Genomic DNA, 12,141 nt, shown 5'->3' on the forward strand with positions numbered 1-12,141 from the left:
GGTGCTCAGGCTATGGGTGTGTCTGGGGCATTCGCCATACATGGTGTTGGTGTTCAAACTCCAAAAGCATCCTCAGCCACTGCAAGCCTGACAATCCTTTTGCGGCGCCGTCTGTGGGGTGTCCCTTCTCCTGCCTTCGTGGCTTTGGAGTTGGGGGAGCGTGAGAAACTGTTATAGATGAGATATGAAGTCTTCATGTGACCTCTTGTGATAGTTGCATCTTGCTGCTCTCCTCTGTTACGGTCCTCTCTCCTACACCTCTTTGGAGGCCTGAGAAAAGTATGTCTGAAAAATGGTTGTTGGCAACCTTGTCCTCCCACTGATGAGTGCATTAGGCAGATCCAGTCCTGAAGCCCTGGTCTGTCCCATGTGGCAGTTTGGAATGAAGGGACATTTTAATTACCAAAGTCTCAAGTACAGTTCTTGCATTGAACAAAGACCCTTGTAGGGGTGTTTAACAATGACCAGATCTTCCTTTGTGAATGCCAGTCATCTTGATCCTCTTCACTAGGTGTTGATTCTTTACGTGATAAATAAGATCCTAGGGCCCACCAAGATCAGCAGGAGTGGGCAAGTGCTGGTTAGATGTACTGCATAATGTCATTGAAGTAATGAGTCCTGTGCTATCAGACCAAAGGTTTTTGACTTTATTTTCTCTTAGCTGATCCTCTGTGCCTCCTGGCAAGCTGCTATTCTAGATGCAGTGTCCTCTTGCAGGAGGCACCAAAGGAGCTGGAAGCTTCCCAAGGTGTGGGATGTGTTAGCTGAAGGCTGCCTACCGAGAAGCTCTGGGAAGAGGATTGAAGCTAGGAGCGTTCATGGGTTCCAGAACAGAGACCTGTGTTTCTGGACTATTCCTGACATCTCTTCTTCTTTTTCAGTTCTCCAGCCTCAAGTCCAGAGCCTGGTGACATCCTCCCAGGTTCAGCCGGTTACCATCCAGCAGCAAGTGCAGACTGTACAGGCCCAGCGAGTGCTAACACAGGCTGCCAATGGCACCATCCAAACGTTAACACCGGCCACGGTCCAGACAGTCGCTGCACCACAGGTCCAGCAAGTTCCAGTAAGTAAAAATGAGGAGTGATACAGGGATCCAGCAGAAGAAGAAATTGCTTTTGTGGGTCTGGTCTCCTGGCTTGCCAGGGAAAAGGTGGTGAAGCTTTTGGGGCTGGCAGTCTTGGCTAGGATTGCTTTTGCACAAACCTTTTCATGTGCGAGAGGTATTTCTAGCCAACCTGTGTTCCAGAAGCATTTTACTTCATGCAAGTCATGTGTGAGAGTCCCTGTTCTGAGCCGTGATGTGACTTCAACTAGTGGGCAACACTCAGAAACAGTTTTCACTAAAAGACCTGCGTAACTAAACTTGGTCTAAAATATTTTTGTAACTTGATGCTGCCAGGCCGGGTTGGAAACCTTACTTGAACAAGCTTTCTTTGACTTTTTCTTCCTTCTTTGCAAGTCCACCACCTCTACCATGTCTTATAAGGGCCAGCTGATACAGGAATGTTTTCTTCCAATTCTTCTGCCACAGTTCCTTCGATCTTTTTGCTGCTACAGTGTCATGTGATTTTTGTTTTAAAACATGCATATGAGAGTGAAAAAGTCTTGTGTTTCTTTGTATTGGATAAAAACATGGCTGGGGGATACTCTCAATATGACAAAGGTGCTCTGGTTCAATGGTACTGTGCCATCTATAGAGTTCTCTGTATTTGAGAGTCCGTGAGGTATTTGAACAAGTAAGAACAAGCTGTGTTATGGCAAAATAACTTACTGTTGGTTTTGATCTGCTTGACATTCATGGTACAGATCCTTTCAGTGAAATCAGAGGGGGGAAAAGCTACTACAGGTATCTGGAAAGTGCTGTAGCCAACGGAGGCTGTTCTGTTCCCGTTAGACTCTGAGTACTCAACCAATTACTGTAGAGAGCTAATTATAGGTGTAATTGGAGAGGGGAAGGGAACTTTTCCATCAGCTCTTTTGTATTTTTACATACTCATTTACTTCTGGTGACTGATTTGAAAATCATTGTCCTGGTGGCTCCTCTGCTCCCCTCCCACCAGTGCTCTTTAGACTAAGGGCAGAGTTTGCATCAGAGGCTGACAAAAACCATCCAGGTGATGCAGGACGCAAGGTGGAAGAAATACTCGCCCTGCTCTTTTGCCATCCACCAAGATGTAAAGTTACAACTCTGTCGTCGCTTACCTCTGGCTACTGAGATCAGCAGAGGAATATGTGCCTACTCTCCCCTTCATTTGTAACTTTTTTCAACCTAGGTTCTGGTCCAACCTCAGATCATAAAAACGGACTCCCTTGTCTTGACAACCCTGAAAGCGGACGGTAATCCCGTTATGGCCGCGGTACAGAACCCAGCGCTGACAGCACTCACTGCTCCCATTCAGACCACAGCTCTGCAGGTACCGTACGGATGTTCTTCTTCCTTCCCTCTCCTCACTGACGTCCTTTCCTCTTAACGCAAGGAAGAGGTGTGGGCTTTAGTATTCTGTAGCGGTGCAAACGGGAGGGGTTTTGAGGGCTGCTCTAGACATGTCCAGAGTGAGTAATACCCTGTTTCTGCCAAGGTTAAACACACAGATTGTACTTTTTTGGCAGCCTTCCATGGCCAGTAAGCAAAGACCAAGGGCACGTTTCTGTTTACCTTTTTCTGGCATTACAAGGAAAGGAATAGGACCTAAAAATTCCATCCAGTTTTTAACCTCTGGAAGATACTTGAAACTGAAAGCTAACTCAGTCAGAATATCTGTGGAACTTCCTTTTCCCCCTCAGTAGTGTCTAATAGCAGTACGTTGAATGCGAAAACTAATTAAGCTTCTTTTCAAAAGGCACTTGCAGTGAGGATTCAGTATAGTCATTGGAGATGGCAGCTGTGCTTCATGGCCTCCACTTCTTATCAACTCGGAGAAACTTGTGCCCCCAAAGACGCATTTATTACAATCTTGTACATTCCGAACAGATATCTCTGTCCAAATATTTACTGGGGGAGATAAACTTGCATGTCTGGACTTAAGTTTTGACTTCTTTTGCCTAGTATGGTAGGCTTCTTGTGTACTTGTTAGCAGCCAGGCTAAAATCTTCAATTAACCTCCTTGCTTTTAGGTGACATCTTCACACAGAGGTGAGGCTTATGTGATTGTGTCTGTCTGAGACACAGTCCATAAAGCATTTTGAACACATTGAAATTTGGTGGAAATTAGCCAAGGAGAGGTGTAGGACTTAAATTCACTTATTTGTCAAGTTCCATCTTGAAATGAAACTAAATTCATTTCTAATATCCCAATTAGAAGACTATTTCAGAGTCAAAATTGTTCCTGAAGTTGCTTATGGCTAGTTTATTCTCATTTATGTTAGTCTGTCTTTTACATAAGTAACTCCTCCTCTCCATAACCACTTCCCTCATCCTTGGTGTACTTTAGAGAACACGTGTACCCTTCTCAACCTTGTTTTGCTGGGTTAAGCAGTCTCAACTTTCTTTACTCCAACTGTCCTAGAAGCCCCTCTGTGCAACTGTTCTGGTGGGATTCATCATCTTTTATCGCAGAGTACATATTGCTTTAGTTTGGTCTGTCCTACATCTAGGTGTCCAAGTTTGAGCTTTTCACGCCAGCGTATATCATTTGTTGCCTTAGTTCCTCATCTTAAGACATTTTTGTGGTTTATGGATCTATTTTTTTCCATTTAATCGAACTCAAATTGACTGCATTGCTCAAGCCAAGGTTTGTTTTTCCATAGTCAGGTCCTTTCTAACATTGCTGTTACCAGTTTGGAAGTAGCATTGCCTGTTGCTGATTTGATAAGACTTCATTTGTCCACAGAAAAGGTGGATTTGGACATTTGGGGTGTAAGGATTGTAGGAGCAAGGAGGAATCTTGGTCCGTTTCTCTATTTAGTGGATGAACAGAGCATGGTATTGGCGGAAGAGTGTTGATGTTCTTGGAGAACAAGAGATCTTCTTACTCCACAGTGGCCAGTGTGGGAGGCAGAGTGGCAGATTTTTCCTGTGCTGCTGTGCCAATGCTCGTGCCAACTAAGGAAGATGGGAGGAAATTGGCATATCTCTTCTTTTCCAAGCTGTACAAACTTTTCCTGATTCTTCTTTTGTTTACTCCTTCTTCTGTTACCATCATAAACCTTACCTAAATTGGCTGATTGCTGGTGACACTTGTTATGCATGGTCTTTGTAGACCCTCGTTGGGAGCAATGGGACCATTTTGACCACAATGCCGGTGATGGTGGGACAAGAAAAGGTGCCTATCAAACAAGTTCCTGGGGGTGTCAAGCAACCAGAACCACCTAAAGAAGGAGAGAGGAGAACAACTCACAACATCATTGAAAAGCGTTACCGGTCATCTATAAATGACAAAATCATTGAGCTGAAGGACCTTGTCATGGGGACAGATGCCAAGGTAAAGATGTGGAATAAGAGCAAATCTGGTGTCATAAATACTTTGTCTTCAGGTGCTCGTTGCTCTACCAAATTAAGCAGTTGGGTACATGTGACTGTTAGTAGTATGCACACATGTGTTGGGATAAGACTGGTGAGAAACACTTGTGCAATGCAAAGCTTGATAATTTTCAGGATAAATTCAGGAAGGGTCACCTGTAAAATGTTTATTTTACCTATGCTAGTGGTACTGTTTCTTGAAAATAAGCTATACCTTATGCGTTTGTTCTTATGTTAGGTCTAATTTAAATAGGCCCTCTAGGTAGAATATCCAAGTGGATGTTTTGATAACTCTGCCAAACCAGAGCTTGCTAAATTTAAGTTTCTTTTCCCGTGTGACTGCAGTAGGAACAAGGGTTTACAGAGCTTTCCAATTTGTTTCCTTTAGCTATTGAGTTGTAAAAACTCCTGCTTGCTCAAATATTAGAAGCTTTCTCGCACCGTGTATTCAGAGTTGTCCTATTCCCTTTACCGGATGCTGGCAGAGCAGGGAGTAGTATTCTTGATACCTTGCATGGTCTCTGTACGAATAAGTGCACTAGTGAAGTCACCTCCTATTGCTGGGTGGAATTGGAAGCTTACGTTCTAAAAACATTGGTAATGTGCAGTGGCTTCATAGTACTTCGGGCTTGTATTTACAAGCTAAACTTGTCCACTGCTGCTGAAAGCAAGTATTTTCATGGGAATGGCCAAGGGAGTGAGGCAAGGAGAGGACCACTTATCTCAGAATTAAACAGTGAACGATGGTTAACAGACAGCAGCTGGTTCCATCCTAGAAGAAAGCCACTTCATTTCAAAAGTATGGTATTTTCTGGCTGAAACCTAGATGTGAACTCTCTTGTAATTTGGATGTTAATCTGTTCCCATTGTACTATTTTTATAAGATCTTTGAGAGACCCCAGTCCTTGTGTGTCTTTCAAAGTCTGATGCTTTGCCCACAGAGCGTGCCCTGCTATTAGTTTCTTGGCAGCTACTGAGCGGTCCTTCACGCCCTTTTCTTTCTATCATCGCACGATACAAAGGGTCGTCCCTGCAAGCAGGAGTGACCCTTTGACACTCTTCATGTAAACTGCTTTCTGTATGTCTTAATTCCTTGCAGATGCACAAGTCTGGAGTCCTGAGAAAAGCCATTGATTATATTAAATACCTACAGCAGGCCAACCATAAGCTGAGGCAGGAGAACATGGTTCTGAAGCTGGCTAACCAAAAAAACAGTAAGTTGTGGAGGCTGTGCAGCAAGGGGGAGGCAGTCAGCGTGAACGCAGGATGCATCTTGCAGTTTCTTATCCTTGACAGAGGTAGATAATATGCACGTTGCATCGATAGTGGCCAGTGTTACTCCAGGTGACAGAGCCAATCTGAGCGACACTGGCAGGATGCAGGATCGAGAAACATGTACCTAATGCACTCTAATTTTTGCAGAGCTGTTGAAGGGCATTGACCTAAGCAGTCTGGTTGACAACGATGTGGATCTAAAGATAGATGACTTCAACCAGAACGTGCTGCTGATGTCTCCTCCAGCCTCTGACTCGGGATCCCAGGCTGGCTTCTCTCCCTATTCCATTGATTCAGAGCCAGGAAGCCCACTCCTTGATGATGCAAAGGTATTTGTGACTTCAGTTGTCAAATTGAAGGCACCTACTTCAGGGATATGTGAGGGCCAGAATTTAAATTCTCCTAATTCTCAAGAGTGGAACCAGCGGACATCTGGCAAGCAGATCTGTAGGGGTCAGAGATCCTTTGTAAGGATGAAGAAGGTGTATGGGTGTGTTTTATCTCTTCTTAAATGAGTGAGACTACTTCCTGAGCTGTATTATCTGAGCCATACTTCAGCTGCTAGAAGAACTGTACTTAGCCTTCAGCACCAGTAGAGTCTCTGTGGACTTACAGTGCATGTTGATGACCCAAAGAGCCCATGGCTTTCCAGGGATATGTATGTCCAGTGAGTAAAGCCAGGAGAGCTTGGAAATGGATGATGACGTCAGCTGTGGTTAATGAGACCATAAGTAACCACAGTAACAGAAAGCTGTTAGCTGTCTTCGGCTGACAGGTTTGTTTTGTGGATATCACAGAAGAAGCAGGTCTTCTGGGAGATCCTCAAAAGAGCAAGGGCAGCAAAGGTTAATCCTAGCCTAAACCAGGGATGCAATTAATGATAAACTGAAATGACTGGGAGCAGAAGGAAGGTGAAGGCACTTCAGCCTTTTCTTACTAAGCTAGGGAAAGCTTCATTGGAGTTCTTGCTGATCTTGATTTTAAAAGCAAATTTTAAAATGTGTTGTTTCTCCTTCTTCCACACCCCTCCCTTGGCGTAAGCATTTTTTTGTTCTACAGAATGGTAAGCAGGTTTTTTCTCCTCTTACTTTTTTTCTCCCCTCCAATTCCTTTGAAGGTTAAAGATGAGCCTGACTCTCCTCCTGTGGCTCTTGGTATGGTGGATCGCTCTCGAATCCTCCTCTGTGCTCTCACGTTCCTTTGCCTTTCCTTCAATCCTCTGACATCCCTCCTGGACGCCCGAGGAACCCCAGAGTCTGACAGCCTGGTGCGCCATGGCTCTGGCAGGAACGTGCTGACCATTGAGTCAGGTAACGAACTAGAATAGTTTGGACCACAGAAAGTGGCCAGGCTTACGTGGTCTCCCTGAAGACCATCTCCAGCTGTGATGGCTGCAGGTCATGAGGTGGACTGTCGGTGTGATTCAGTAGGATGGTTTTGTGTGTTCAGGGAGTTGTACGACCTTTGTTTAATGGTTGGGGAGGGGTAGTAACAGCTGGGCGTGGGAGGAGAGCCAGCTGGGAGTGCTCGGACACAGTTCCAGTTTACATCCACATCCAGCGTTCTTCTTGCACAAAAGCAGCCATTGCTCTGCGTGGTGAGGTAGAGGGGACACCCGTCTGTAGCCCAGCAGCCTGGGCTCTTGGGATAGACCCTTGAAAAGTACTTCAGGGTAAGGGGAGTCCTCCTGTCCTCACCAGTCTTTGAGGCATGTTCACTTTATATTTGTTTTTAAGTTAACTGACTGATTTTTGTAACTTAAGTAATAGGTGAAGAATTACTTCAGAAACACTCTTGCTATAGGGTCTTGCGACGGGCTTGTTCAATACACTTATTCCCTAGTATTCATAGTTTAGAGTATAGCAGTTTAGGGGAGGGCAGGGGATTCTGTAGGCATGCTGTCATTTCCCTGACTGGTAAATATGCTTCCTTGGTGTCTCTTTGTGAACTTAATTAAGACCAGAAAATTGAGTATTGAGTATCCATGGGTGTATCTGATAGAAAAATCAGAATACAAGGTACTCTAGGAAAACTTAATTTTTTTATAAATCAGTCTTGTAAAAATAACTATTTTTATTTAATTGAGAATGTTGTGGCTTGGAGTTTGGATGAAAAGCTGTTGATACAGGTGTTTCCTGATTAAAATGCAGTCTTTGCAAAAGTTGATACCACATGTATCAAGCGTAGCAAGACATCCTTCTCGGTCTGTGCTCATCCTGTTGCTAGGCTTTCGGTGTCCAGATTAACTTCTAACTTTCCTTTTGGGATTTCCATTCCAGATGCGGGTGGTTGGTTCGGCTGGATGATGCCCACGCTCATCCTGTGGCTCGTGAATGGAGTGATTGTACTGAGCGTGTTCATAAAGCTCCTTGTGCATGGAGAGCCGGTGACACGGCTGCACTCAAGGTCATCGGTCACGTTCTGGAGGCATCGCAAGCAAGCAGACCTGGATTTGGCACGGGTAAAGTTGATTTGTTTTGCATCAAATGCATCTTCCAGGAGGGGGTGCACGTAAATGTGGCCTAGTGAGGCAGTGGCTTGGCACTTGCAAGAACATGGTATTCCTCGAGTGGATTATCCTGTCATTTCAGAGAAGCTGGCACTACGTTATCTTGAGCGGATTGCCGTCCTCCCTCCGCCTAAATTAGTGAGGCATGCACGTCAGCATTGGAAGAGGCTCCTAACTTCTGTCCTTGTTCCTTGCTGCTGCATCTTGTAGCAATTTTTGGCAGCAAGGTCTTTGGTTTTGTCCTCTGCTGTGTCTGTTTATCTGCTGTCCTCCAGCCTCTTGGAAATCTTCTCCGTTGTTTGGCTTTTGATATGGGGATCCTGAAACTTCCATGTTGTTTGAGAAGGCAGGAAGGTTCTTTCCTCTAGTGCCGATGTGTCTCACAGGCAGTGCAGGATCAGAGCCATGTGTGGAAAGACATGTGTAGGGCCAGATTTGAAGCTGGTGTCAATTGCCTTCATGTTGACTTCCCTCAGCTAAAGATCTTATCCTAGCTTGCACATGAGTTTGTCTTGCTCTGAATGCCAAGGAGGTCCCAAGGTGTCTCTGTGATGGTGCTTTTTGTCATTGAACCTTTTGTTGTGTTATTTGCAGGGGGATTTTGCTGCAGCTGCGTCAAACCTGCAGACTTGCCTGTCGGTACTCGGCCGAGCGCTGCCGGCTTCCCGCCTGGACTTGGCCTGCAGCCTGTCCTGGAACGTGATCCGCTACAGCCTGCAGAAGCTGGCGCTGGTGCGGTGGCTGCTGAAGAGGACTTCTCACCAGTGGCGGGCAAGGGAGGCCACTGCAGGCTTTGAGGACGAGGCCAAGACCAGCGCTCGGGATGCAGCTTTGGCATATCACAAGCTCCATCAGCTCCACATAACAGGTAGGAGCAGAGGTAGCAGATCTGCTGTCCTTGCTTTGCCAAATGAGAAAGCTCAGAGCTGATCCTGGGGAATACAGGGGAGAGCACCACAACCTCCCACCTCTGGGAGGGCTGCTGTTGGAAATTAGCCTGACAAATTTCAGGAGCCACTTGCTAACACACGACAGGTTCATGCAATAAAAGAGCTCTGTAAGAACGGCTGAAGCAACAGCAGTGTCTCGAGTTACGTGTTCCTGAGTCTGCAGAGGTGGCTGAGAGTCTTTCCCAAGCAGCAGCTGATTTAGTCCAGTCACTTTTTGCTGCTGTTAAGGGCTTGTTTCATCCCTGTCACTTGGAAACGTGATGTAGAAGCAGGGGCTGGGGTTAATTGCTGAAAGAATTTAAATTTCTGAAGCTGTGTAGAGTGCAGATTGCCAGGAGTTGATACGCTTTGAAAACCTGGGCGTGTGCACATGTACTAAGGAAGTGCTTGAATGTTCCTTGTGAATAGTTGTTTTTGGAGTTTCCGTGGCAAACCAATTTGCAATGTTAATAGGCTCCGAGCACATCAGAAATCCAAGCTGAACTTCCTTCTGCCTAATCATGCTGTGTGAATTGCAGCCGTGCCACCAGGGATAAGTACTACTCCTTAATATTATCTGTGTAGGTACAGGTGTGGACTGCAAAGGAGTTCAGTTTTAAGATAGTGATGAATACAGCGAGACAAAATTTGCTGATGACTTTATCCTGACTGGTTTAGCCATACAGGGCTTTCTTGCAGAAGCAAAGCTGTGGATGCCAACCTTGGTATCTGTGGAGGGAAGCCTTGGTTACAGTTGTTCTGTTGCCTGAATACAAAATAGGCGTACAATGTTGTAAACTTCTTATGTCAACAGGTTCTTTTTAGGATAGTGGCCCTGCAAATCACAGTGGTATTTAGTAGCTGGTACTACTGCATTGAAAGTTCACACTTTTCCTTTCCCTCCTGGTGCAGGTAAACTTCCCTCCAGCTCAGCTTACTCGGGCTTGCACATGGCCCTGTGTGCTGTGAATCTGGCCGAGTGCGCAGAAGAAAAGATCCCACCCAGTACAATGGCAGAAATCCACCTCACGGCTGCGGTTGGCTTGAAAACCCGCTGTGGAGGCAAGCTCGGCTTCCTGGCGGTGAGTTGTCATCTCCTCTCCCATCATACCTCCGAACAGAGCTCTAGGAAGCCCTGCAAGCTGGCATTGCCATAGCTCAGGGCATCTGCTAGCCCTACAATTACAATATGGCCTGCAATTATGATACGAGCTGCAATTATGATATGACCTTTGTCCTTGGTGGGGTGTCTCCCTGGGTACCGTTCTCAATCTTAGCCTCTCCTTTCCCCAGAGCTACTTTCTCAGCCAAGCTCAAAGCCTGTGCAGCTCGGAGCGGAGTGCCATTCCCGACTCGTTGCGTTGGCTGTGCCATCCCCTGGGACAGAAGTTTTTTGTGGAGCGAAGCTGGACGGTGAAGTCTGCTGCAAAGGAGAGCCTGTACTGCACCCAAAGGAACCCCGGTGAGAGCCACTTGTGTCCCGAGTGCATGGCCTCCCAGCACTTCAAGCCTGGCAGTCTCTCCACCTCTGGGACAAAAGCGAGTGTCTTGTTTGAGAGCGTTCTCTTGTATGTCCGCCCTGCTTGTGGCCTTGATGGGCGAGAGGGGCTGTAGAGCTGAGCCCCTCAGCCTGCGGGAGATGGCTCTCTTCCCTTTGTATCCTGTGCTGTGTCATCCCGCTTGTGTCTTTATATGCTGGAACACAACCTGGATGTGGCCCCAAATGTCTGGGGGGGTGACTTGGGGTGACCAAGGTTTACCCTCTGCAGAGCAGCATCATCACTGTTTTGCTGAGTGGCTGAAGTGCCACAGGGCTGTTTGGCCAAGGGCTGCAGCTTTTAATGGCTAATAAGTAAGAGTAATGGCTAATGAATAAGAATGGTAGTTAAAAAGGCCTTGAAACTTAGTCTTTAGAAATCTTTGCATTAATTCTTCAAGAATTTCCCTCTACTGCTCTTCCTCTTGCTTCTACATTTTGGTTCTTCTTTTTGGTTGTGTTGGGAGGTGGCTACCATTGTGTGAAAGTGAAATGGATTGGTTTTTTAATTCCCCTCTAGCGGATCCCATTGCACAAGTTCATCAGGCATTTTGTGAGAACCTGCTAGAGCGAGCGGTGGATTCACTCGTGAAGCCTCAGACTAGGAAAGAGGTAGCGGGACAAGAGGAGGAGGAGCCATGGTACGTTTGTGTGCTGCACCGGGGACTGCTGGCCGCAGCTGCAGGCTCTGAGGCAGAGCTCATAACTATTGACCGAGTGCTCTGGGGCAAACTGAGTGGTTAGTCCTTACTAAAGACTTGAAACGACAACCTAAGTCTGACCACCACAGCTTATTAGATGGGTGAGCTCTACCTCTTCATATTAAAACCTCTGAAGTCAAAGGTGAACCTGGGTGTGGTAAGGGTTTTTGGTGTCAGCAGGTACAGTGCTGGTTGATTCCTCAGCTGGATGGATGGCACTTTCTCTGCTGACAAAGTTTAATGTTCGGGAATACTAGAATTAGTGTGCACCTACCACTTCTGTAGACCAGAACACACATCCAGGTCTCTAAGAGCATGAAGTTTTGGCATGTCAGAGAGTGACCCCACCAGCTTGCTACCTTATGCATGAGAGTGTTCTCCTGACTCAGCGAAGTGCCACGCTTACCAGCGGCGAAAAATCAAACTGATGCATGGCAAGAGCGGGAGAGAAGATACTGGCTGAAATTGTCCTTGGCCTCTGCAAGCTCTGTGACCAAAGGAAAGGGTCTGGTAGGAGGGAATCAGAGCAGCTCTTTCCTGGACTCAGTGGGAAGCAGAGCCCCAGCCTTTTCCAGCAATTCTGCGCTGTTTCTAGCTAATCTCCAGATTTGCTGGTGCCAGGCAAATGCTATGTAAATATATGGGAAGCTCTGTAAGGATCCTTTTTACACCAAAAAGCATGGGTAAAAGCCTCAAAGGGGAAGATAACCCGGTTTCCCTATCTGTGTAGG

At 46.2% G+C, this 12,141-nt stretch overlaps 1 protein-coding gene across 1 annotated transcript in view; it reads left to right on the forward strand.

Annotated features, from left to right (window-relative positions):
- Positions 1-12,141, forward strand: part of SREBF2 (sterol regulatory element binding transcription factor 2) — an 18,933-nt gene that overhangs the window by 447 nt on the left and 6,345 nt on the right. Inside the window, exons 2-12 of the mRNA XM_009575862.1 lie at positions 882-1,063; positions 2,274-2,414; positions 4,200-4,421; positions 5,559-5,673; positions 5,882-6,063; positions 6,852-7,044; positions 8,014-8,195; positions 8,838-9,111; positions 10,085-10,254; positions 10,466-10,634; positions 11,230-11,350. Of these exons, the coding sequence (XP_009574157.1) occupies positions 882-1,063; positions 2,274-2,414; positions 4,200-4,421; positions 5,559-5,673; positions 5,882-6,063; positions 6,852-7,044; positions 8,014-8,195; positions 8,838-9,111; positions 10,085-10,254; positions 10,466-10,634; positions 11,230-11,350 (1,951 nt within the window). The remainder of the gene's footprint in view (positions 1-881; positions 1,064-2,273; positions 2,415-4,199; positions 4,422-5,558; positions 5,674-5,881; positions 6,064-6,851; positions 7,045-8,013; positions 8,196-8,837; positions 9,112-10,084; positions 10,255-10,465; positions 10,635-11,229; positions 11,351-12,141) is intronic.

The sequence above is a fragment of the Fulmarus glacialis genome, unplaced genomic scaffold (assembly GCF_000690835.1).
Source record: "Fulmarus glacialis isolate BGI_N327 unplaced genomic scaffold, ASM69083v1 scaffold35804, whole genome shotgun sequence".
Taxonomy (NCBI): Eukaryota; Metazoa; Chordata; class Aves; order Procellariiformes; family Procellariidae; genus Fulmarus; species Fulmarus glacialis.